This window comes from Lissotriton vulgaris, chromosome 1_1, assembly GCF_964263255.1.
Source record: "Lissotriton vulgaris chromosome 1_1, aLisVul1.2, whole genome shotgun sequence".
NCBI classification, from domain to species: Eukaryota; Metazoa; Chordata; class Amphibia; order Caudata; family Salamandridae; genus Lissotriton; species Lissotriton vulgaris.
Window position 1 is genome coordinate 830367030 of NC_141685.1, and position 27865 is coordinate 830394894.

Here is a 27865-nt window from a genome sequence, read left to right on the forward strand (position 1 = left end):
TTGATTTAAAAGGGGAAGGTCACGCAAGGTCGTCTCTCAGCTGCTTTGTTGAACACACCCTTCAGTCAGTAGAAGGGAGAGATGGCTGAAGCGGTTCACTTCAAGATGCAGCTAACCATGCAGTGATTGAAATTTTAAAATGCTTGAGTTTTGTCCACCCTTCATTAACAGAATGTTGTGCAAACCATGGACAACAGCAAAGTTGTGCAGAGTGATTTCATCACTGGAATATTGATTAAAGAAAAGTGTAAGGCTGGACACGTGGCTGGTGCGGTCACTATTGAGGATGAATCCCATCTTTTACACGGAATCCTGTATTTTCAGTATTTCTGAGGTCCATGAAATATATAAGTTTTTATACCAGTACATCTTGTGGAATAAAAACAATCCAACCTGTAATATATTGAGGATACATAACTGGTAACTATGTAAGATGGTCCAATATTGCCATTGAGTAGTTCTGGTGATGACCTAAACGAGGCTGAAACAGAGTGGTTAGTGAATTGTCACCAGAACACGAAGATGGCAACATAGCACCATATTACATGTTACTAGTTTAGGTTTCTTTATATTACATGTTTCCTTTTCATTTCTTTTGAAAAGTACAGCTAACAATAAGCACTGATCGGGATTGGAATGCTTAGGTTTTGTTTACTTTTCATAAATTGTCTGATCAACAATAGACAGTGGTGAAGGCCCAGCTGTGTATTGATATCATTCTGTGCTTACTACAGGATTATGAATTTACAACACTTAACACAATTTGCACATTTTGCATACATCACAAAAAAATACTGCCTAAGAATGTAATGCCTAATTTATTTATTTTTTGCTTCATGTGTCCATATGACCGCGCTCCATTGTCCTTGTAGCTCTGAAAATGGTTGGGCTCTGCAGAATGGTTGGGGGTTGTCATAATGATATAATTCATATTTCACATGCAACCATGAAATATTTCTGATATTGCATAGTTTCCTTGTAAATATGGGTTTTTGCAACTTCATTGTGTACAATAAAAGCACATAACAATGTAATCTATATTATATTTGTTACTGTTACTTGTTACTGTTCTGTATCGTGTTACTGGGTGACATACATTTTCATTGATATGGCATAAGTATGTGGGTTTTTATTAATTGCACGGGGGTAGTTCAGTGCCTGTGTTTAACAGAGATACTATGTTTTCAACGATATCATTTTCCAATTTGCGTTTAATCTAAATAAAAAAAGGGGCTTCGCCTCTGTCTGAATGATTCCCCTCCAGCAATTTTAGTCTCAAAATGTGGGTACATTTAGATAACTGTCTCCCAATGACTCTTCAGAGGTTTGTTCACCAGTTCCTTTTTTGATACCCACTTCCTGAAAGCTAATAAAAACTGGACGTTCGAATTGCAAACCGTGCCTGTTAGGTGCATCTCACAGGGTGCAGCTTAACCCTTTCGCTGCGGCGGCTATTCCGCCGCAGCGCTAACGGGGTGGGGCGGCTGCGCGGCGGCCGCATGCTGGTGACAGAACCGCTCCGTCACCAGCCGCGGTTGAGCTATGCTGGTGACGGAGCGGTTCCGTCATGACCCGCCCGCTCATTAGAACGGCCGCGCAGGCGCGAAATCAGCGCCGCGCAGGCCGGGCCATGGCGGAACCGCTCCGTCATCAGCACAGCCCAACCGTAGCTGATGACGGAGCGGTTCCGTCATCAGCAGGGGAGGGGTTAAATTGTCAGAGTATGTTTTAGCAAATCATGCAATGTCTGTAGTGAAATTAAGAGAAACTGTTGTTAAGAAGGTAGTATTTTACAAAAGACAACCAAACAGAATAATGTAATATTTTGTGTACTATTTTCAGTTAGCGTAGCCTTGTTTTTAAAAAATACACACTAAGAAAACTGTAATAAAATTAGGGTTGAGCGATTAAATTCTGCTCTGCTGGCGGAGTTCAGAGTTTTGTCCACTCCACGTTGCACTTGTAATGCAAAACTCCGCCAACTGCCTCGAGGCGGAGTTTTGTTTCCTCTCGCGCATTGCTCGACAGCAAGAATTTGCATCCTCTAGTGTGATTTTTGGGTGCTAAAACGCCACCCGTTCAGATTTTCTCAACATGGACAGTCACGTCAGTTTACAACCAAAGACTTTGCGACAGCTGCTGCAAGAGTAAACAAGCATTGGAAATGCAATAGGTCTCGCATTAGGAAAGTTTGAGCTATTGGTCTTATAAATGACATTTTTTTTATTTGTTTTTTTTTTTAAATAGCTAAATTAATAGCTTTGTCATTTACAATGCCAATAGTTATAACTTTCGCAAATGTGACACCTTTAGCATTTGTAATGCAACATGTTTTGTATTTACGTGACTTAGATGTATTGATATTACAAATAACAATGCTTTTTGATTTTATTTAAATAAATAATACTTAAATAATTTATTTAATTTGTAATGGCAATAGCTTAAACTTTTGTAATTAACTTTTGTGAAGATTATGATCAGTGTTTTTTATTGTGACAAATTCAAGAACAGAAGTGAGATATTAAATTTTTTTTGTGAATTTGTAATAAAGCTTGAAAACAGCTTGAAACATTGAAAGAACATATTTGAACCAGTGATGCTGTGAACTGCAGCCCTGCATTCATGGGACAGAAGAAACCTAGAGGAACAGTGCATGATGGGAAGTTCAGAGGTCACAGCGCGAGGGGGGGGGGGGTTGTCGACGCATTAGCTAGCACAACTGACTCTTCAAGTGGGGTCAAAACTTTGACCGGTCCGAAGCTGGGGTGGAGACTAACACCGAAAGAGGGGACAATCCCAACCAAGAGAAAATGGTGGGTTGTGTAAGTGCAAGAGCTGCGGACTGTGGACCGGGTTCGCCGGGTTCGACTCAACATCCTGTGGTATAGGGCAACACACATAAAATATACAAACCCGACCTTGTGTATGGTAACTGGTGCCGAGTTGGCGCTATATAAAACTATTTTCATTTTTAAGAAAGATGCTTCTAAAACTGGACACAGTCAATAATGTAGCGCTGCATCCATGAGACGGAGGGGAGTAATCATTGTCACACTAAGTACAACGCGGCGCTGCGAGTTGCCCATGGACTCATCGGGATAAGTGTCGCGACTGCATCTGATCACATCGCGATACAAGTGATTAACTCCTTCACACAGCTACAGCAAAAAGGCTGATTAGCCCACGATCAAACCGTTAAACACCAGCGACGCTGGGATTAGCCCGGGATCAGCACGGGGATACAGAGTGTGCGCGGGGTCAAGGAAGATTGGGGTCTGGGGTGCTACAAGTGTCCGACCAATGGTCATAGTGAGACCGGGGATAGGGAAGGCCTTGATTATTCACGGTTCTCACTGAGACCAGGAAGTCGGAGTGACTATCTTAAGTGTCAGACCGAATGGTATGGTAATGAGTGTAACAACACTTATTCCCATATGAGGTTGAACTGTTTATTCCATCCAAACACGGAGCAGTCAACTTGTCTGCACCATAACCGTCACAAACTTTGTAATGCCTGGAATATGTAGTGAATTTGTAAGTGTTATTGTTTTTGTGGTTGTGTTGTCTTATTGGTTTGTTTATTAGTTAATATTATTGGGTGTGAGACTGAGTACATGTGTAGTATCACGGGATGAAAGTAGACTTGTATGTATTTTCTTGTCAAGTTTGTGCATGCAATGTTTGTGTGTGACAGAGCACTGGGTTATCAGGTTCTGTTTCAATACTCAATGCATGTTCTTTTGTGAGGTACTAAGATGTTTATGTATATGAACCTGCGGATAGTTGTGAGTGTAGTGATATGTGTATTTGTTGTATATGATTCTAGGCACATGGGTTTTTGTGGTTATATGAGAGTCAATATGCCTAATGCTATGTTGAGGCTGTGTGGTTCTGTTGGAAGTACGATTTTATAAATGTGCTTTTTTCTCAATGTTTTTTTATGGCAGTATCCACGTTTTGTCTTAAGAGTTTGGAAGCATTTGCTGTTTTGTGTAAACAATATATGAATATGGTATCCTATGTGGCTCTGTGTGCGAATCTTTGCTTGGTGGGTTCTTCCAATTGGGGTTGTTCTTCAGTTTTATACAGTGCAAACTCGACCTGAAGGTATTGCAGTGTTTTACTTGAGCACCAGTTACATTACACAAGGAGGCAATCATTTTTGGTAGGCACGTGGGGATTAAGTGATTTTTTCCCAGAATCACAGGATGTTGAGCGCACGCAGAGACTCTAACCTTGTCGCCCAGCTCCAAAGTCGGCAGCTCTGTTCCTTATGCCACATTCTGTGTCACTGCAAAGCGAATTAACCTGTGAAATAAAACGTGTAGTGAGGTTTCGTTAAATTCAAAAGTATTTGCTTCCAAGGGCATTCCTGCACAAAGTAACAAAATGCATTTCCTCACCCATGAGCAAGGTGGGTGAGTGAGCCTTTCCTTCCATTGCCAAGGCTCATGGGTGTGAGCCAGGGTGGAGGACGCGTTTCAGCAAATGCCATTGCCTCCGGGGTCGTGACACCGAGGAGTGCCATGGGCTCGAGCCCAGCTGTGAGGACACGGTTTCACTGATCCAACTGGGGCCGAATGTGACGGTTCTAACGCTTAGCCGTGTTGAGGCGAGGGGCGGTGATTGGCGGCCTCGGACACCATGCTAGTGGAGCCAACCGTCCCACAGGCCCACGCGAACCCTCCGGAAATGAGAGCAGAATAAATCATCAAATACCTAGACTCCGAAAAGCCGAAGCCTTCCAGTGGGAGACTTACACACCAAGCCGAGATCCGCACAGTCACCACATCATGGTTTCAAAACAGAACCGAGACGTCAAATGAACCTGCTGTTACCCCATTTTAAAAGACATTTTTAAAAAACCTGCTTTTATCATGGTAGACGCTATACACGCACATAAATGCATCTTGTATACACACATAAAGCATGTGCGTTTGAATAGACATAAATGTACAAATCTCACAAACCATGTACTATGTATGTACTGAAATGGAAGACCAGTTTCTGTCACCTGCACTATAAACCCGAAGCATGGCTACCTGCTTCGAAAAATAATAAAAGAACGCAAACATCTTTATAATTGACGGGCTGACGGGCTGCAAGGGGCTGAGGCTGCGAAAGCCCGCGCAGAGCCCCTTTGAAGGAAGCATTTATCCTCCTGATGGTCACAAAGTGGCAGGTGACGCCATCAATGACCCCCCACCAACAATAATTTTACTATGCTAATGACCTTGTTTTGTGGATAGACTTGGAGCCTGCTTGCTATGACGTTAAAAACAAACAACCGGATGTGTTTTTTAATGTCGCACAGCGCACAAAACATACACACAAAACCTAAATTGGGGTTGTAAAGGAGAAAAACCAGGAACTTTTCTTACATTGTTGCTGGAGGCAGGAACAGCAAGCATCGGGAATCAGATGTTGCAACTCTGCAGCCAAGACATTGCAAATCAGGGTTGCCCGGCATTTCCGAATAGTTAATTTACAACTGCAGCTGCTTTTCCGCTTTTTTTCTCCAGGCTCAGACCAGATCAACTGCTCTGCCAAGCGTGATGCAAATGCACGGGGCAGCGTAATTATACGTTTAAGTCACGTAAAAAGCCAGCGGTAATTGTGAATAATGTAATATTAATCCGGGACGGAAGGACTAACTTCCCCCGTGTTGTGCTATGGAACTACTTTTCACCCATAAACAATATGTGCCCACTGAAAATACATTTTTTAATTATTTCGAAAAACAATTTACCTGCGGGAAATACTGTAAATACGTTTTGGGAGTTCAAATAAAAAATATTCATCAAACATCAAGTAAATATGTGAGCAGAGTTTTTTGTTGTTGTTTTTTTTAAACCAATGGGAGGATTAGGAATTCAGCCCACTGAGGGTGCATGGGGAGGGGGGAGGAGGGAGAAGAAATGCCTCTCGGCTGGAGCAGGGGGCGGAGCAGGGAGAGCGGGCTTTGAAATGCACTTCACACGGCCGGCCGGCCATGAAACTGAAAGCACGGCCGGCCGGCCGTGAAAGCCTTTGATGCCGCAGGGGGTGGAGCGGCACCTAGCTGGGCAACAGATGGCTGGCGATTTGATGCTGTGCACGCGCATTTTAGGTCAATGCGCTTGCGCATTCACCTAAAACCGCATGGGCACAGCACCAAATCGCCAGTTGGGTAAAGTCTGTTTAAAGCCCTATAGTCTCGCTCTGCTCAATGCTCGAGACCTAAAAATGCACTAGTGTAGCCGTGCCCTCTTGCATACCCCATGGTGCCATTTGTGCCGATTTTACAGCTCCGAACAAGCTCCCAGCGCCAAAAAAAACATCAGTGTGAGCAGCGCAATGTTCTGAATTATACCTGCTCGCGGAACTCAGCAGAAGCTTGCAGAGTTTTTATGTAACTCCGAGGAATTCTCTAGAGTGAAACTCCACGAGTTCCGCCCCCCCCCCCTAAATGAAATGTGTACTATAAAAATAGCAGATAGTATAGCCATCTCTGGGCTGTGGTGAGATTTGCAAAGCACTCTTCCCCCTGGTTTTAATGCCCCCATGTAGGACCATATTGCATTTTTGGGATGGTAAATTTATGTTCATTTCTGGTTAGTAGTGATTTTGTGTTAAACAGATCACAAACCTAAGCTACTTTTTAGGTCTCGGTAATGGCAGACCGGAAGTCCGAGAATTAATGTCAGTAAGAGGGCTGCTTTATCCCTCCCTCTTTTTGGCTCTCCCTCCATTGGCTGGCTTCCTAAATGGAGGCCAGCCATTGGAGGAGAGAGCTGTCCCTCCGAATAGTCAAGTCAAGTCAAAGGATTTATATAGCACACTACATACCCAGAGGGTCTCAAGGCACTTAAGGGGGGGTGGGGAATTACTTGTCAAATATCCACGTTTTAAGTTGCTTTCTGAATGCTAGGTGGTTCTGGGTAAGGCGAAGGTAAGTGGGAAGTGAGTTCCAGGTTTTAGCTGCCAGGTAGGAGAAGGATCTACCTCCCATGGTGGTCTTGTTGAAGCGAGGTACAGTGGCAAGGGCTTGGTTGGAAGATCGAAGCTGGCGGGAGGGGGTGTAGAAGGACAGTCGTGTGTTGAGGCATTCTGGTCCGATTTCGTAGAGTGCTTTGTGTGCGTGGGTTAGGAGCCGGAAAGTGATCCTCTTATTGACGGGAAGCCAGTGGAGGTTTTTCAGGTGACCAGAGATATGTTGTTTACGCGGGATGTCTAATATGAGCCTGGCTGAGGCGTTTTGGATTCGTTGGAGTTTTTTCTGGAGTTTAGAGGTAGTCCCGGCGTAGAGGGTGTTTCCATAGTCCAGTCGGCTCGTGACCAGAGCGTGGGTGACCGTTTTCCTAGTTTCGGTGGGGATCCAACGAAATGTTTTTTTGAGCATGCGAAGAATGTTGAAGCAGGATGAGGAGACGGCGTTGACTTGTCTGTTCATTGAAAGTGAGGAGTCCAGAATGACGCCCAGGTTCCGTGCGTGGTCTGTCAGGATGGGTGCTTTTCCAAGGGCTTCTGGCCACCAAGAGTCGTCCCATGCGGAGGGGGAGGTACCTAGGATGAGGACTTCTGTTTTATCAGAGTTCAGTTTCAGACGGCTGTGTTTCATCCATTCGGCTACTTCTTTCATTCCTTCGTGTAGGTTAGTTTTGGCGGTGCTAGGGTCATTGGTGAGTGATAGGATCAGTTGAGTGTCATCCGCGTAGGAGATGATGTTGAGGTTGTGTTGGCGGGCGATGGCCGCGAGGGGGCTCATGTATACGTTGAAAAGGGTGGGGCTGAGTGAAGATCCTTGTGGTAAGCCGCAGATGACTTCAGTGGCCTCTGACTTGAATGGTGGGAGGCGGACTTTCTGGGTTCTTCCGGTGAGGAACGAGGTGATCCATTCCAGTGCTTTTCCTTGGATTCCGATGTTTCTGAGGCGCTGTAGAAGGGTGCTATGGCAGACTGCGTCAAAGGCTGCGGAGAGGTCGAGGAGGATGAGGGCGACTGTGTCTCCATTGTCCAGTAGAGTTCGAATGTCGTCTGTTGCTGCGATGAGGGCGGTCTCAGTGCTGTGTTTTGCTCGGAAGCCGGACTGTGAGGAGTCGAGGGATTTGTTGGCTTCGAGGAAGGCGGCGAGCTGGTTGTTGACAGCTTTCTCGATGACTTTGGCCGGGAATGGAAGGAGCGAGATGGGGCGGTATTTTTTGAGTTCGGTGGGGTCCGCTGTGGGTTTTTTCAGAAGGGCGCGGAGTTCAGCGTGTTTCCAGCTTTCCGGGAAGGTGGCGGATTTGAAGGAGCAGTTGATGACGTCTCGGAGGTGCGGTGCTATGATGGTCTGCTATGATGGGGCAGACTCCATCATAGCAGGCTCCGTCTTTTTCGGATTTGGGGGCGTAATTTTTGCTGTTCTTTAGCTCGTGACGTAGTCCGTCACTCAGGACAGCAAAACCACGCCCCCAAATCCGAAAAATAGCGGAAGCTCGAGTCCGCCATTTTCTCGCCGTCTAGCCTGCACCAACCCGTCGCCTACAGCCTCCCTCTCAGCCCCTGCAGACTCCCACTTCCCTACTCCGTTTCACTCCCACCCGTCCTCCCAGTCCGTCCCCCCTCCCTCCGCCCGCAGCTCTCCTCTGTCCGGGTCCCCCCCCCCCCCCCCCCCCCCCCCCCGCAGCTCTCCTCTGTCCGGGTTCCCCCCTGTCCCTCCGCACGCAGCTCACATTGACTCGGAAATTAGGAGTACAGTCTGTAGAAACGAAGAGCACGGAAATGTAGATTGTTTCGATGGTGTAGAAGCTGGCCAAGATACTAAACTCATTTGATTGTTCATTTTACATGCAAAAACCGGGGCCAACTATCAATTTGTTGCACATTTATAGTAACTTTCGTTGTCACGTAGAATTAAAATATAGCCCATCATTAATCTGAGTTGTGGTAAGAGTCTTTCCGTAATACCATGTTGTCACTTACAAGAATGTGTCAGTATTTGTATTGAATTCAAAGTGTTACATTGCATATTATTTGGCCCTTCCTCGGGGGTGAGACACACTAATGAAACCCCAAGAGTGTCTCTCATCGGAGAAGCGTTCTATGACAGCAGTCTCTCTTCTATTTCTTAACGAGGCTTAAGTAGAAGCTAGTAGAGGAAGTGGGCGTGTCCACCCGTGCCCCGCCCTCTGGTTGGCTTGGCTCTTGCCCCACAGTCTGTCGCAGTCGGAGAGAAGCTGGGTTTGGGGGCTGTACCTCCCAGGAGAGCAGGTGAGCAATGAGGGGCCTGGGGATGGGCGAGGGCCACGGGCAGCTGTCCGAGAGCGAGGGTCCCCTCCGTGGGGGGACAGGGTACAGCATTACAGGGCTTGTGGTGCTCCGAGAACCAAGTGTTAACTTTAGAGGAATACGAACGATGCGTGACAGGTCTTGGGTTAGCTGCTGTTTTGTACCAAGTTGCACGTTAGTGTTTTGAGGAGTCCCCCAGCACTCTTCTTCATTATACAGCCTCTTACTTTTCGGAGCCCGCACTCTCTGGCCTGTCAGTGCCCCTTCTACCCTCTGTTATGCCTTCCCCAATTACTTGTCATTCAACTGTCGTCTGCGCTTTTCCTGTCCTGCATCTTCCGTGCCCACCTTCCAGAGTCCACTCCCCCCCACCCCAGCTCGTGTCCCCCTCGTCCCACCCGCCCCTCCCCAAGAGCTTGGTACAGGACCTACAGCCTTTGAAACGGGCCCCTATTAGGCTCAGTACAGTCAAAGCCATAGGCAATTTCTTAACAACAACTGTGACAACCCATAAGCAGGGCCGGACTGGGAACCAGAACCGGCCCTGGCAAAGTGCTCGGCCGGCCCCCCCTCCCCCCCTCCAGGAGGAGAGGGGCGACCGCGCTCTGTGACTGGGCCGGTTTTCGGCCGTTTTTGTTACAGGGCCGTTTTTGCAGCATAACGGCCCTGTAACAAAAACGGCCCCTGGGGCCCAACACCGGCCCCCAACCATGCGGCCCACCGGGGAATTGCCCGGTGCCCTCAACGGCCAGTCCGGGCCTGCCCATAAGGTAATGATTGTCAGTGATGCAGTCCTTTGTTAAACTTCAGATGTTTACTTCTTGCAATCCCGAAGAGTGTTTGCTTTTTCAGATGTTTTTATGTAGTTTTTTTTCTCCATGCAACGTAAGACTCTCGCATAGTGCATATTGGTATGTAGGTCGACTCGAATTGTCTGGGTGAGTGCAGGCTCTCGGTTGCGTTATCAGCGGGACACAAGGTGTTCAGATGAAATGCTAGTCAATCCTCGGTCTCTGCAGACCGTACAGCAATAGTCACACTTGTTACATTTATTATTACCATTTGGTGTGAATGTGTATGGAGTAACTGTACACAGCTGTTGAAATATTGACAGCCTCAAAGGACACACATGTGTTTATAGGTGAGGAGGGATGGCATGGTGAAGGATAGGTCAAGTACGTACATGCGGAAGGGAAAGGAGTGAAAAGACTGGGATTACGAGGATGTACATGCTGTGAGCTCTGTCCGGCCCCCTCCGCCCGCAGCTCTCCTCTGTCTGGGTTCCCCCCCCCCCCCCCCCCTCCGCCCGCAGCTCTCCTCTGTCCGGGTTCCCCCCCCCCCCCTCCCTCCGCCCGCAGCTCTCCGTTGTCCGGGTCCCCCCCCCCTCCCTCCGCCCGCAGCTCTCCGTTGTCCGGGTTCCCCCCCCCTCCCTCCGCCCGCAGCTCTCCTCTGTCCGGCCCCTCCGCCCGCAGCTCTCCTCTGTCCGGGTTCCCCCCCCCTCCCTCCGCCCGCAGCTCTCCTCCGCAGCTCTCCTCTGTCCGGGTTCCCCCCCTCCCTCCGCCCGCAGCTCTCCTCTGTCCGGGTTCCCCCCCCTCCCTCCGCCCGCAGCTCTCCTCTGTCGCGCTCCGGAGAGGGGTCGTTGGGTGACGATGTGCCGCTCGTTCACGGCGCTCAACTGCCCTCCCCCAGTGCTTTTGGTGCCATTCCAGGTACGTAATTTATAGAGATATTGTTAATGAAAACCATTCAAATACAGTAGGGAGAAGCGCTCGTTGGTGTAATCCTGTGGCAAATACAACACAAAGGGGTTTTACACTGTGTACTCTTTGGCAACTGCAATCGGAAGGGTGTTACAGTGGGAACTCTCTGAAACAAACAACACAGGGCAGGGTGTTTCATTGTTTAAAACCGAGAGACCATCTTATACAAAACTTTTGTTCAGGACTTTCTAAACATGTCTGTTTTTCATTGCATAGATGTATATTTCTATGTTTCATTTTTAATGGGGCATGAATTCAATGACTTTTTTATATTGAAATTAGTAATATTGGCTGGGTTTTGATTTCTTTACTTGTTGTTGTGTATTTTGAGAACTACTGTGTTTCTAACTCACACCATCTAGCTGATTAACCTTTGGCGTGATCTGGCTCACTACCCATTTGGATTCAACAGTAAGGTGGTGCCAACAGGGGCAGACTGGCAATAGGGGTCATCGGGCGTTTTCCCCAGGAGGCTGGAGGGGTGGGGCTAGTTTTTGCAACGGTGGGGGCCGGTTTTGTTACTCTGGCTGGTTCTACAGGGGTGCTGCAATATCAGCCCCAAGTAACAAAAGCAGCAGTGCTTCACACTTGCCCCCATCCAGGTGCTGGGACGACAAAATTGCCAGGGCTGCTTTGGATTCCCAGTCCGGCCCTGCACCCCAGGACACCATAACTAAAAGACTCCAACTGTAACAACGGGAGCCCAGAAACCCCCAACTTTCAGGGGCTCAGCAAGCCAGCTCTCACATTCCCATATGAACTGCAGTGGAGGTGCATTGTGATTCCCATTGCCCCAGAAGAAACTAGCCTTATTTCTGTTGATCCCCCCCCCCCCCCAAACTCCTTGTTGTTGCACAAGCTCTAACTATAGTGCCAGTTGCTTCTGAAAAGAAACAGCAATAGTTTGTACTGCTATATGTGCTACCAGATCTGGTACAATAAATTACAATAGGTTTTGGAAACCCTACTGCAAAGACAGCCGCAGTATTCAGGCAGCTTATGTAACGTCGTGGCAGCTTAGGTCATGTTGTGGCAGCTTATGTAATGTGTTATGTGGCAGTTAAACAGCTGAGTGGCTGTGATGTGCTTCCTGCCTCTTCCCCAAGCACAGATCATGTGAAATATTGTTTTGACTGCTGTCAGGCTTAATTCAGAGCTCCACGTCCCTTTTCCAGTGGGGATGATAGTATTGGGTGGGGTCTATATTATGCTATGATATTTTATCCCCTGCACAAGTATGATACTCTTGAATACATGAGCCAGGTGCATGTTCTTAGGCACATGGAGCATAGTGATCATGGCTGGTGGCAAACCTGCAGCTTCTGTCATAACACTCTCTACTACTCTCTAATGCTCACCTATTGCCATTGTAAATGACAATACCATTTATTTATATATTTTTTTAAAAATGGAAAAAAAATGTCATGAGCAATGCCAATAGCTCTACCTTTAATAATGCCGAGACCGTTGCATTGTAAATGCTTGTTCATTTTAAGCTGTCTACCTCTGTTATTTTTTTCTAGCCTACAGTCCCCCTTTCAATGGAATGTTTAAGCTTATTTTTACATAAACAGTCTTCTTGCTGATGCAGTTCATAGATTGATGGGGCAACAGCTAATTTTCCTTGTTTTGTTCATTCTGAATTAGTCTTTGGTTGCTAAGGTGAAGTAGAGGGCTTTGTGTCTTCCCATGTGACTAGTTCTTGTGTTTACCAGGTTGTTCTAAATTTGGAACATCAACTACTGTGATCAAAGAGCTTACATTTTGACAAGACTATGAAGTCTGACGTAGATGTCAAAGTCCATAGTGTGAAAAATTCATTTCGCGCCAGCCCCAGCGTTAACATCAATGTGATTGTCAGGTTGACTTATTGTTTCGCTACCATGAAGAGAAAGTCAGAACAGTCCTATTTTTCGTACAATCGCCAATTAAACTTGCAGAAAATATTTCTTTCAAATTCAAATGTTTTCTTTAACTTGTAGTGATGGCACAATATCAAAGTGTAGAGCAACATTTGGTGTTCTATGGCACTTCTTTAGGCTGGTCCAGACATTGTTGCCACCCATAATCTAATTCCATCTTGGTAGTGAACAGAAGTATCTCAGAGCTGAGTTCCCCTATAAATGAGCTTATAGAAATATTGTCTAATACTTTCTGCAAAGGCCAGTTAAGTTGAATTTCCTTAGAAAGAATGGGAATCCTTTAATAAAATTCTTAAGCAACCGGATGTTACTCCCCATTAATTTGCCAGGAGCATGCCACCTCAAAATTCATATACTTTTCTCTTCTGTCGAGCATTGCTTTTAGATCTTGACTGTAAAACACCAGGCATACAATATCTGCATAAATTGAGATCCCACTTACATCAGCATGATTCAATGTTCTTTTAGGTGAATTTACAAAACGAGAGTACATTGGGCACACGTTTTTGAATGGGTTTGTATTCTGCATTCAATAACTCTTCCTGTCTTGCCTGGTGTTGCAAATGGTGTCACATTTAAGCTTTTAAAGGGGCCAGCTGATGATTGATGTCAAAATACATCTCTAACCCCAAACAAACCTAGCAAAGCAACGTAGCGTTTTAGAGTGCCTATTGTTGGTGGTTGTTAGCGATGCAGAACTAGTTAAAGAAAAATTTTAGATGCAAAAGTATTGTTGCAGGCATAAGTGTTTTATTAATAAAAGCGGACTTCTAGGTTTCTCAAACCTTGGCAGTGCAAGTTTGTACAGGTTTAGTTGACTCTTCAAATTAGATTAAGAATGTGGTGGCAGAAAGATGAGCCATTTGTAAACGGAATCAAAGTCCTCTGAGCTTTTTATTTTAGGGCTGGCTTAACGGCTTGAGCTGCAATTGTCCTTATGTGATTAACAAAGTGCTTTCTGAAGTATTACTCGGAGGGCCATACTCCCATCCTACATGTTGTTTTTTTGAGTACAGGATTTTATAGGGCAGAGGTTGTGTGCTTCCACTTGGTTTTTGTGTTGGTAAACCACTCGAATAGGCTATAACGATAAAAGGTTTGCACTCTGATATGTTGCCTTAAGAGGGATTTTATATTGTGTTGGCACCTCTAATTTTGTACGTATTTGTCATTTTATTATGGTATACCTGTGGCCACTAGCTTGACCCTTATTTAATCTGCAGTTTGCTGCGTCCCATATGGCCAGTGCCTCAAAACCAGACAGCGATCATAGAGGGGTATTTCCATTATCTATTCTTGTTATACTATTCCAAAGAGGCCACGTGGGCTCAAAATGTGGAAGCCATAATAGATATTTGAACCAGTTATATACTATGTACAAAACCATTGCAAGATGGCCACCTGCCTTGTTTAGGTGGAAGCATGTTTTCCTTTTTCTCCTTTATCTTTTAATTTGTCTTTGTGCATGCTCTTGAATTTTTGTGTTTTATAATGCTGTGTAAGTGGGTGAACGCAAAAATGAAGTCAGTAAGTGGATGAATGGATTCATGAATGACTAAGTTTGTGTCATGACTTCCTATACCCATCAATGAATGAAGGAGCATTTTCATTTGTAAGACAGACCTATTTGCATTATTAATGCTGGTGTTATTACCTTTTACATTGGGAGTCTGAGGGAAAACTATTGTTCAAGACTATTTAAATAAGCATGTAATATACATTCATTGACACCACAACTAATAATACATGTGTTTTATATTGCGAACTATGTAAAATCGCCATTTATGAAGCAGATAAAAACTATTTGGCTTCAGCTACAAATGTAGAATACCAGTGACTCAATTGCTTATAGAGGCAATTCACTTCTTAAGTTCAAAATACATACCACAGTAGGAAATTAAGTTCCGACTTTGAAAAGTGAAACCAAATGCTGCCCTTAAACATTTGGTCTGCTGGTTGCAGGCAAAATAGCTATTCTGGGCAAACAAAAAAAACACACGTTTTTGCGTGTAACCGTCCTTTAATGGAAAATTTGACAAAAGCTGTTATTCCCTGTGGAATCGTATGGGAAAGAGCCCCGAAAAACTGGCCTCAGGCCAGGGTTTGTAACGCAGTGTAAAACAGATTCCTACTATGTGATCTCATGTGAAAAAGTTTCCCATTTTGTCCTTTTGCTCAAATGTCACTTTTTATAAATAACTTGGGAATGACCGTTCAGTATGTTCGGTGTAAGTGGGAGCTAATGCGCAGGTGGTGGACTCTTAGAAGCAATGTTTTTATTGTCTTAGAATATTGCGTGGACCTTGTAGGAGATTGACATTTGTATACTGCTAGGGGTGTCATCCCCGGGTGTACCGTGGCGATACCCCTGAGAGTATATATATTTGACTCTCTGTATCGTAGAACAACTGACTTATGCACAACGTGACTGAGTGTCCTTAATAGCATATTTTGTAGAGAGGTACATAGTAAAACACTTTTTGTTGTTGTTGTAGAGAGCTTGTCCCCAGAAAGGTTGCTCTGTAGTGCTAAAATAACAGACCTATTTGTCATTCAAGCCCCATAGATTTATTTTTTAGACCTCTGCAGGATGAAAGGCTCTAACCCCTTTTGCGCTTCAGCGGTGTATAAAATAAACCTCCAGTCGGGATCGACCTTTTAACACCAGTTGCACTCAGTTTTGCAGCGCAGTTTTGATTTCCTGGTCGCTCTTGCCGACCATATGCCCACAACAGCGGTTTCATGTGACTGTAGTTTTCTCTCGCCCTCGTGCTCCTGAGAGTTCAGTTCACACACGGGAGTTCAGTTTAATGTTGTTGGCTGACCAGAAGCAGTTTCCGGTTGCCTTATGGTAATTCTAGTCTTGTACAGGAAGGCAACTGTATTCAATCTCTATGGAACTCAGAGGTGCCTCGTGTTCAGTAAAATCTAGAAAATAAACACTGAACTGCTGCTTTTAAAAGCGGCGATTACTACGGTGATTAAGTTTAGCTCTTTGTGTCACATGGCTTTTAAATCTGTCCTAAAATATGCAATGTTGGTATTCTCCTGGCAAATCTAATATTAAGGTCCCAACCTTACAACTAACTGTGCCAGAAAGATGGGGACTTGGCCTACTGGCCCTCCATCTTGGACTTGAAAGGCTTGCATTCACCAGCCCCCTCGAAGTGGGATTTCTAAGTGATATTAAGACTTTAGAATTCTGAGTGAGTTGGCTTGTCTTCCAGTCTTCTGCTTGTGACGGAGACCCAGGAAGTGGTGTAAGCAGCCGTGTGGCCCCTGGTTGCCATAATGGGGCAACTGTATCTTCTTTGCAGCGGTGGGCCTGCTTAGCTGTAGCCAAAGAGCAAGTCGAAATCAACATGTGCTGGTCATTGCCTCTCTACCATAGGTGATTCTAAAACATTTTATTCACTGTAGTGCTTGGAAGTTCTAATCAGAATTTGTATTTCAAGACTGTACAATGTTGTCCTTCTCGCTGCAGGATATCTACCTGCTGCAAGTAGACTATGTATCCTCTAAACATTATTTCTAGCAGTCTAATTCTTAGCCCAGGTGGCTAAAATCATTTTTCCTCAATAACCGTAAAATCACTTCTGGATGGGGTGACCATTGCAGTTTACATCAAGATCTCGACTGCAATTCGCCCTTCAAATGTTCGATTAAAAGCCTCGTTTACCATGGGTCTCTGGGAAATGGAGTCCAATAAGGCCTTTTTTGTCAAGATCACAGTTCTAAATAAGGTCCTTTTGTGGGCTGTGGAAAGATGTGAATTTAAATGATCATTTCACTCAGCCGCGGTCCGTGCAGGTAACTGCGGTGGGGCGGAGTAAAGGGGATTATGAGGGACGATGCAGAGGGAAAATTAAATAATACATTTTCCCTCTGCATCGTCCCTCTCTATCCCCCCTTACTCTGCCCACCGCAGTTACCTGCGCGCACCGCGGCTGGTTGCACTGTTCTTGGCGGTAGACCAATTCAGGTTTGTTGAGCAAGTTTCAGCTTCCCGTGCTACTTCAGCTAAAACAACGACTTCCATCTTTTTGCAGTTTACTCGTATGTCCTGCATGAGCAAAATCCTTAATCGTAAATATATGGCTCACCGCTGGATACACTCCAGTCAATTTTTCATTATTAGCTTTCTTCCTGCAGTTAACCACCATCTTGTAACAGTAAGTGACCATTAAGTGATCAGCCTTTGCAGATTTAAGTTGTGACCTAGTTATCCCTCACCTAAAGAAGGCATATGACTTTTCCTGCGGGTCTGTTGGGCAACAGACCAGTAGCAAATTTCTCATGTATGAATAAACCCCTGAGAGCTCAGTTCAGACCTACTCTGAGTTTATCTACTTATTGGATGAGCATTAAGAAGGTGTTCAGGTTTCTCACACAGCTGAAGCTATATCTATTCCTATAATGTGTGATCTCTCGTCGATAGCAGATGGTGGTGTTGTGGAAGCTTTGATCTTGCTGCAGTATTTAAAACAGCCAGCCCATGCAACCATCTATTGTTAAATGACTGCACAGGAGAGACACCCGTGGATTGGTGGGAGTGCGAGTAAGACTTTAAATAAATAACTCTTGATGGAGCCCATCCGCTAGTGTTACTGTGCCTTTTTAAGTGCCTGCCTTTTCTTTGTGACTTTCTTTTTATTTTATGAAAACATGGGGCATTGTTTACATCCCTGTTGATAAATCTTGGCTTATTCATTTTTGCCTTCCACCTCTGGTGGAATGGGGAGCTTTGGGAGTAATCTTTCTCTTAATGAATGCATGAAGTTGAATTTCTATAGCGTGTTAGTACCCTGAGGCCTCGTATCGCTTACGGACCTGAAAATGCGGGAAGCACATCAGGTTTGTGCATAATACTAAAAAGATGGGTTTTGATAATTTATGGAAGGCATGTAAGCTTGGTTCCATGCGAAGAGTGGAGGGGAGGGAATTCCAGAGGTTAGAAGCATTCAGGGAAAAGGAATGTCCACCCAATCTAGATCTACGTCCTTTCCTTGCAGTAGCAAGGAAGGTAGAACTAGAGCGGAGACTCCTAGAAGGTTGGTAAGGAGTAACCAGGGGGAGGATAATAGCAGGACCAGATTTCCAGATGGCTCTGTGAGGCAGACACATGGCCTTGAATCGTATTCTAGACTGAATTGGGAGCCAGTGGAGGTTCCTCAATGCGGGTTTCGCTGATTGTCTCCGCGGAATCTGGAGGAGTTGGCGGGCTGCACAGTTCTGGATCACTTGTAGTTTTTGAATAGTGGCCTTTGGGGCGCCCAGATACAGAGCATTCTCGTAGTCTAGACTGGACAAAATGAGGGCTTGCACCATAATCCTTCTTGCCTGGAAGGGAAGTAGGGAAAGGATTTTTCTTAACATCCTCATCAGGCCAAAACATGTCGCTGAGAGCTTAGTGGCTTGAGGATTGAAACCGAGGGAGCTGTCAAGCCACACATCTAGGCTCTTAATCTGCTGCTTTGGGGGCAGGCATGTGGCCAAGACAGGTCGGCCATGAGAATGCCGAAGAGGGTGATGGAGATTTGCCCAGAAACATCAGTTCGGTCTTGTCCCCATTTAGCTTAAGGTAAGAGAGTTCCATCCATTTGGCTACCGTCTCTAGGCAGGTGCCCAGAGCGCAAGATGAACCATCAGGATTGTTTAGTGCCACAACCAGTTGGGTATCATCTGCGTAGGTGATGATTTTTATGCCGAATGGAAGGACTATCTCTGCCAGAGGCGCCATATAGGTGTTAAAAAGCGTGGGGCTCAGAACCCTGGGGAACCCCACAGCTAAGAGGCCACCGGTTTGAAGTGGCGGTACCCTCAAAGACATGAAAGAACAGGTGCTTTACAAAGGACTGGAGCCAAGTAAGAGCCAGGTGTGTCACTCCAATATTTTTTAATCGCTCATGCAGGATGTTCTGATCAACAGTGTCAAAGGCGGCACTGAGATCTAACCGAATTATTTCCGCCCTGATCCAGAAGTCTCCTTGCCTCCTAGGACTGAATCCTGTCTCGGAGTCATGGAGCAAGTTGTTGGACTCCAAATAGTGTACTAGCGTTGAGTTTATATGTCGCTCAATCAGCTTGCTCAGCCAGGGAAGGAGGGAGATGAGTCGATAGTTGGCCATATTAGAGATATCAAGATTTGGATTTTTCAAGAGAGCTCTGACCTGAGAGCATTTCCAGGCAGGGGTACTGTACCCGAGGTGATGGATCCGTTTAGTGTGTCCAAGATTACTGGACGAATGGCATCAGTAACTAGAGGGAGATGCTGCGGAGGAGCGGGGTCCACGGGAGATCCGGAAGTAATCCTGGAAATAAGTGTATTCAAGGAGACCTCGACCAGCAGGGGAAACTCTGCTAGAGAGCTGTGTGATTCGGGAAGTGAACTCCCAGTGCTGGGCGCTTTAGGCTCATTCTGGTGGGGAGTGAAGGATTGACAAATCGGGTGAATTTTTTTATGGAAGTATTCAGCTAAGTTGTTACAGCGAACTAGTGCATCCTCTGAGTTGGGAGATTTTTGCAGGATGGTGGAGAGGAGTTTAGCAATACGATAAATCTCTGCTTCATAATGATCACAGAAACCAATCAGAAGGTGAGATGTTCGAGAACAGTTTCTCTGTAGTCGGTGATTGTTAGTCTTTTGGAAAAGGACGTTGCTTACCCAGCAACATAACATATGCACAGTCATCTGGCTCAATTGATCTTATCATTTGTTTTGTTCCTGTGCAGCCCGTTTCAGCCATCGCTGGCCTTAATCATGTGATCAAGAAGAAAAACCGACCTTCCCCTGAAAAATCTGTCTTATTGTGGTGCCATGCTGAATGATCTCAAACTTTCTTAAACAATATCAGACTGCACTACTGCTTGTTTGGAAAAACACTGACAGACGGAATGGTTTCTTCTAGCCTTATTTATTGTGCCTCTCAGTCCAATATCGGACGAACAAGGTCACTTCTTCATACTTTACAATTCTGTCCTCATTGTTCAGAAGACCATTTGTAAGAAGTCACTTCGGCCTGTGTTTTCTCTAAAACAGGCTTTTGCAATAGTGGGCATATGAGGCTGCCTGATTACCTACTAAAAAGATTCAAAACCTGGTGGTTAGGAAATCTCTTGGTTCATGTTAGAAATTGGGTTTCTGTTAGGCAGACGTACCTACCCTGTCCTAGTAAGAGTAAGTCACACTTAAACAGGGCTTTAAGTGGGCCGGGTCTCAAGGGGTCTGAGCACCGGCAGTTTTTTTCAGGGGGCCTCGAAACGGGTCTCTATCGGGCTCTGTTTTGAGCCCTGACACAGGCGGTCCGTTTTTTTCCAGATTGCAGCGACCACAGTTTGCTGTCGCTGCAGTCTGGAAAAAAGTGCCATGGCTCAAAACAAAGCCTGATAGAGACCCGTTTCGAGACAGCACCAGGCACATGGATGTGCGCTGCTCACACTGCTCACTTCTCAGTAGTAGAGAAGTTACAGCATGACGTCATGCCAGGGGAGCGTTGTGGGGAAGGAAAATCCTTTAAGAGTCATTTTCTTTCTGGATTTCCCTTCTCTTTCTGAAACGCAAGAGCAGCAACATTGTGCTGGGTCACCAGGGATTTAATTGGAAGGTTTGTCAATATCATATACAAGTCATAGTTGCAGCTTATTTATCTTCTGCAACTAATAACCATTCACAAAGCCAATATTCCTTACTTATAGTAGGTATGATGTTACTTGTTGTATCAAATATCTGGATGCAATGATAGAAACAGCAAAATACTAGTCGGGCAGCACACTATGCTAAGCACAGATTTTTTGCGTAAGTGATTTAAAGCCACGCCCCTAATTACACTGACCACGCCCCTTTGAGAGACCCCCCAGTTTTTTCATCCCACTTAAAGCCCTGCACTTAACCCTAAATTTTGCTGTGCTCACCCTCTGGTAGCTTTGGCAAAGAGCAGTCCGGCTTAACCGTAGCACAGCCCTCCTTATAGCTGTATACCTGCCACGAAGCTTAAGGTGTAGTTATGGAAGGTTACCCCCAGGCGTCCAGCACATTCTGAGTCTACCCCCCCTCCCCCCCCCCCCCCCCCCCCTAGTGCTGTGCGACAGTCCAAAGGGAATTTCTCTGGACTCCAGATCAGTGAAATAACCATATGGCCGTTGACCCCAGTGACTTGATGAAAGCAGACTGTCTTGACATAAGAATGACCTTTGAACACGGGTTAGCCTTCCTTAACCTCGGGAGTACATAAAACAGAAAACCTAGTCGTACACGGTATATCGCACAGCTGAGTGAATTGGTGGTACATTTGTATTACTTTAAATAAATAGCTAAACTGAAGAAACGATATGCTTTCGTGAACGTTTGTAAGTGTGATATCAAACAAAATACTTCTTGTGCGTTGAGTGTCAAACAATAAACAAAAAACAACAATCAGTTTGCAGCCCCCCCTTGTGAGTGGCCAAGCGTATTGGCGCGTGCGGCTGTTGACAAGAAGGTGTTCTGCGCACTCTCAAGCCCTGTGAGAAAACTAGGACTGACTAATAGGACGGAAACGAGTAAAAGGCCAATTTGCCCGATATCCGCAAGGAAACAAAGCAGAAAGGAAGCGCACTTAGCGTGTTTCCCCTCGTGGGAGAAGAAGGAAATGGAAAAGTGGGAAAGATGCGCTCGACGCGCCATAAAAACATAGATCCTCACCGGCTGTTGTCAGCTGTTCACTAGGGCCAAGACGAGCTTGGGAATGTTGTTACAGTTGTTGTTTAGGAAATGACGGCACCAGAGCACCGCGTTCTTGTGCTTCACTTATGGCAGAGATAATAGCAGTGTGTTTATATAGCGCGAACCTAGTATGAAGCAATTGTGACGAGCGAGACACACTGTAATAAAACAACGCCATAATAATTCCCAAATAAGGGTCTGTGGAAAATAATAACATGTGTGTGGCTAAGAAAAACGAACATGCCCGCAATGTAATTTTTCGATATTTTTAGAAAATGGCCTCGTGTCAGTTGCAACGGTTCGAGATTTGTTTTGGCGGGACGGTTTAAGGTTAGGGTTTTATGTCTCACTCTCTTCATTCTGGCTTTCGTCTTTAGGGGGTAATTAACTATTGGTAGCCCAATACAAAAAAATGCCCACATCATTTTGTGCTTGTCGTTGTATTTATTCACTTTAGAATGCTTCATTTTCGTGTCACACCTCAATGAGTTCTGATGCGATTAGTTCTAAACCGCACCTTCGCTGCAGCTGTGTGGTGAAGAACATTGTCAGAACGAGGCTCGGTACTGGAGAGGAACGGTGTGGTTACAAATACTTACTAAGGGTGCCAGCAGTAAAGCCACATGCCTGGAGCCGTTAAGATCTTGGGTACCTTGGGCGGCCCAAAGCCCACAGGCTCTGCCTAGGAGTGTTCCTTTACACAAAGTTCACAACTGATGAGGCTAGGGGTTGGTTTGTGTTTTTGTTTCTTCTCTGCTTTCTAATAAGCATAATGTATTTTCCCTTTTCTCGCACCGCATCCATTAAGGCCATTATTTCCTTGCCCTAGGCTTAGTGCAAAGTCTTCGGTGACTTCGCTTGCCTTATCTTGTACGTGTATATATGTACGTGTATATACACACGCTTTAGAGAGCCAGAAACACAAGTGATACAAACGTCCCCAAGAATTCTGCACCCTTACTGTGACTCCTTGTGTGGGAAGGCTTCATTTTGAAGCCCTTTGCTAAGCAGAGCGAATTCCAGTGCTTAATTTGTAAAATACGTGGCATGTTCCAACAGCAGTACCAAGGACACCTACTTACTATTACATCCTATAAATGTGACCATTTGGATTATACTAGGTGACCCAAAGCTGTAAGAACGTCCTGAGAGCCTTTGTATTAATTTTTTAACCGTAGATTGAATTTTCTAACTCTTAGAACATGTGCTTTTTTAATAATAGACTAACAACACCACCATGTGGTGGACGGTCATAAATAGGTGCAGTGTTAAAAAAATAAGTGGGTGCCAAACACCAGCACAACTTAAGCACTGTTGAATTCTGTATTGGTGCAGTTTCTTTAAGAAGTGGAAAAACACCAACATGTTATCATGTATCCTCTGAAGAATGTCTGCAGTTCCTCGAGTTTGACATGTCTTATGTGGTGGCCTGGTTGCTAAACTGTGGAATTCGCGAGCTTGATTTAGCTGTCATTTTAATAGTTTTAAATTCTGCAAACTGCAGAAACATAGCTATGATCGGTCACCTTAACCAAGCAATGCTAATCATCAAGCGGAAAGGCCTCTTGCGTTTTTCCAAAGTGTTAGTGACTCTTGTTTTTACAAATGAGGGTGTGGGTGTTAGCAGATTAAGATTAGCTGTGAATTCTATCCTCCATCATCGAGAACAAGCACGAAGGATCGTAGCCTAGAACTGGCCTCCATGTGAATTTAAGGCCCATTTATAAAGGTCAACTTTCTTCAAAGTCCACAGAGTAAATGTTGTTCTCCTTTGTTGCAGTGGAGTAAATGTGGTCATCCTTTGTTGCTGCGGAGTAAATGCTGTCATCTATGCAGCAACTAAGATGACCGCATTTACTCCACAGCAACAGAGTAAATGATGTCATCTTTGATGCTGTGAGTAAATGCTGTCCTTTGTCGTGGCTGCGGAGTAAGTGCTGTCCTCCTTTGTTGTGGCTGCGGAGTAAGTGCTGTCCTCCTTTGTTGTGGCTGCGGAGTAAATGCTGTCCTCCTTTGTCGTGGCTGCGGAGTAAATGCTGTCCTCCTTTGTCGTGGCTGCGGAGTAAGTGCTGTCCTCCTTTGTCGTGGCTGAGGAGTAAGTGCTGTCCTCCTTTGTCGTGGCTGAGGAGTAAGTGCTGTCCTCCTTTGTCATGGCTGCGGAGTAAATGCTGTCCTTCTTTGTCGTGGCTGCGGAGTAAGTGCTGTCCTCCTTTGTCGTGGCTGCGGAGTAAGAGCTGTCCACCTTTGTCGTGGCTGCGGAGTAAATGCTGTCCTCCTTTGTCGTGGCTGCGGAGTAAGTGCTGTCCTCCTTTGTCGTGGCTGCGGAGTAAGAGCTGTCCACCTTTGTCGTGGCTGCGGAGTAAATGCTGTCATCCTTTGTTGCCAATACCATGCTTAAAGGAGCAGAACTTTTCATACACCAACCTGAAAGAATTATGTAGATAACCAAATTTAAGGACGTGGTAATAATGTAAACTTTAAGATTTAATGACCAAAGAAACCCTGTGGGAAGAATACGATCTAGGGGGAAAGAAAAGAATGGCAGTCTTAAGCAGCTAATTAAAATAAGTTTGACAACTTATCATTGAAATAGACCTATATAGGTGCAATGAATGTGTTGTATCCCACTCAGTACTCCGCTATTCTCATGGAGTAATAGAACATATGGAATAATAGAAAATTATATCGAGTCTAGCTTTGTGTGGGTGAAGTGAGACTGCAGGTTGTAATTGGATCAAACAGACTTCAACATAAATACTTTGAAGTGCAATATACCTGCTATACACATAATGTGTGACTTCTCAAACAAAGTTTGCAGTGTCTAATAGCCTCCTGTTGTAGGATTCAGATGAAGCATGACTCAGCAGCCCTCTGATTGCAATGTGGTCAGGGTAGTCATCAGTGGACAGTTACTGTTCCTCGAGTGGGGCGAAGCTTCATCGACATTTTGCTCACAATCCACCTTATTGTTATAATTTAAGCTCCTGACACGCTTCTCCATTACCACAGTGACCCCCAAATGGACTCAAAAAGCCATATTTGTACGTGTTCTCCTTAGTAATCGATCGAGTTGACTGGCTCCGTGCATGTACTAATGCAGAGCATGCCACAATGCACAAATGTATTACGTTTGTGAATTTATGTGAAGACTTGGAAACCCTTGGTACCTAAAGAAGAATAGTCACTCGGAATACACTTCTTGAATGGATGGATGCCGTCAATCTAGAAACAAGAGGTGTAACCGAGTTAACTATGAAGAGAAACTGTTTCATGTGTATGTGAAAGTAACTTTTCTTGTGGGAATGCTGTCTAAATTTTGTTTCTTAACTAAACATCTACTTCTGTAGGTCTGCTTCTCTTTGAATAGTAATTTGGGTGCTGTCCTGATTCCTTCGGTTCGTATCTCAATGAATGCCCAGTCGCCTTCTTTTTCATTTTGTAAACTGCTTTCTCCGACCTTACTTTAGAAGTTGACAGATAGCTCAATTGACTAATGCACCTGCTTTGTGAATGTGTGCAGACTGCAGGCACACGGTGTTCAAGTGTGGTGCTGTTTCTCGTGGATTCCTCCTTGCTGTACTGAAAGCTTACTGTGTGTCTTGGTGGCCACAGAATGCCCGTTCAATACCAAAACTCTCCCAAAACTGAAAGAAAACGCCCTACAATTCAGCAAAATTCCTCCGACCTACCTCCTTTAGCTTTGCTCTCTGAACCAGGTCTCTCTTCCTGCTCTGCCACCTTCCATTCCATTCCTTCCCTTCTCCTTCTCAATTCCATCGGTAGGTTGAGCACTCTACGAAACAATTTGTTTATAGACCAAACATTTTTTGTTGTTATTCATAGACCAATATAAACCGTTGAGTTTGATAAAGGTACCAGCTGTGTGCAGTGCTCTGGAACAGCAGTTTTGTAGCAGCAATTGCTGGGCAGACCCTGTAGGAAGGACTGAGGTTGTATATCGTAGAAAAAAATTGTAGGAGGTGGACTGTGAGGTTCCACAAGTAACAATTTGTTGGGAATGCCACAATTCGGAGTTCTCTCATCTGCTCTGAGTAGTATGCAATCACCATACAAGGGGCGTTACGTAAGGCAAGTGAGGGATAGCTCTGGTGTGTTAGGATTGCCGTATGTGGTGATCTGGTCCATGGCACTTTACCCCGAGGGCATGACTTTTACGGGAGGCTACACGTGCTTTTGGAAATGTTCATGTTCAATTTTTCTAGTCCGCTAGGGAACATTAATTCGGAAAGACAATTTTGTGTTGTGCAGTCATAAGGGGTAGGGTTTGTTTTTTCAGGGAGCATGGCTCCCAGGCCTGCGCTTGGCGCGCTCTTGGGGGACCTTTATTCTGGTCCAGCAGTGTATGGGAAGCTGGCAAGCTGCCAGCAGAGGGCGTCTGGTAGAGAAGGAGGTACAATGCCAGCAGAACGTGAGTGATGGTGGGTGTCTCGAACTGCTGGCCAGGGAGGGCCATCCGGGAAACCAAGCATGGGACTCTGCTTGGTAGCCCGTTAATGTCTTCCAGTGCCTCTAGTGCACAATCAAACGCACGTGCACACACCATGATTTACTGGGTTAAGCTGGTGTCAATGTTTGAGCGCACGGTTGTAAATTAACATATGGGTAGTACTTCCACGTGGAATGGTTCTGTGTGTTTCGCAGAGTTCTGTGTGTTTCGCAGAGTTCTGTGTGTTTCGCAGAGTTCTGTGTGTTGTTTGTGTTACAATGCTTGATTTATAGTTCAGAGGGTTCATACCAAAAAGCAGAGATTCATGTGTAAACTTGGAGGACTGTTTCTAATCCCCGTGGGCGATCTGTGTGTGTTTTGCTGGTCGCCTTGTCTAATGCCAGCGGTCAGGCTCGGTGGGTTAATACACCTGCCGCGGAGATTTGTGCTGTACATAATAATTGTAATTCCTAAGCGCGTTGATTGATGAACCCACTACAGCGCTTTCTGTGTAACCTCTATTTCACAGACTTGAATCATTGAAGGTTCGGCCCTCAATGGGGTTTAAAACCATGCAGAATTTACAACTTTTGACAGAGGGCTGACCTTAAAGTTAGTAAAGTTTTTAATGCTCTCTTCCATTACTGTCTTCTAGATCGCCTTGAAGTATGACCCACAAATTGAAGAGGATCTGCGCCTTTGGATCGAAGAAGTCACTGGCGAGGCTATTGGCGAGAGTTTCCAACAGGGCCTAAAAGATGGCGTCGTTCTTTGCCAGTGAGTTCCCAGAGTTTTCTCCCCATTTGATTGTATGCTTCCTGGCCATCCATTGCATACATCTGCGTGCACGGTCCGCTAATATTTTTTTCATTACATCAAAAAGACAGCCACCTAAGAGAAAATACTAGACTTTACATATAATGCAAAATGTAACCCTTTTATCCCAGTGATAGCAAATAAAAATATCTATAGTTATTCCATATTCTCTCTTTTTTTTTTATAGCCTAATTAATCAACTTCAGCCTGGATCTGTACGAAAGATAAACACTGTCTCCAAGCAAAATTGGCATCAGGTAAGGCAAGCCATTGTTTAAAGGAAGCCTTTTGAAGGTATAAAAATGTACATTTAACATGCATTGATTCTTTGTAAAGGTATTTGTTAAATGTTATATATAAACCGAAAAGAATGTGTTGGAGTCATTATAGGTGAATTCAGACTGACCCTCCTCTAAGTAAACTTGTCCCTCAGCATGGTAATCCTATTATGAGAGTGGCTATATCATTTAAAAGAAAGTGTTTCTTCAACAGATTTCTTGTATTCTTAAATATGGAGCCAGATAAACTGGGCCATATGAGCACCCTTGGAGCATTACAGAGATTGGTATTCCATCGTTTTTACTTGCTTTGCAGGTGCAAGGAGTTATGCATTTTTATGAATTCAAGTATTCGTTTTCAGGAAAAAAATATTTTGAGTAGAGCAGCACAGTACCGTTTTTATTGGCTCATAATTTGGATTCATAAGTCAGCTGACCTCAGTAAGACCGATTGTTGAGGTAATGCATGAAATAATCATGTCATTGTCAAGGTAACTGTAGAATTTACACTCGTGAAGTGTGTTCCCAATGAACTTGGATATCTTTTTGCAAAAAGTACAAACTGTTTCTTCAGAGCCTTTCTAAGGATCGGCAATTTAGTTATAATGTAAATAAACATATAGCGGGCCAACAAATACACCACTAGAAAACCAAGTGTATGAGATGCCATGTTAGCTTACTGTAAATGATAT

General features: G+C 44.9%; 1 protein-coding gene across 1 annotated transcript in view; it reads left to right on the forward strand.

Annotated features, from left to right (window-relative positions):
• Nucleotides 1–27865, forward strand: part of CNN3 (calponin 3) — a 159939-nt gene that overhangs the window by 70076 nt on the left and 61998 nt on the right. Inside the window, exons 2-3 of the mRNA XM_086957363.1 lie at nucleotides 26735–26856; nucleotides 27083–27152. Of these exons, the coding sequence (XP_086813489.1) occupies nucleotides 26735–26856; nucleotides 27083–27152 (192 nt within the window). The remainder of the gene's footprint in view (nucleotides 1–26734; nucleotides 26857–27082; nucleotides 27153–27865) is intronic.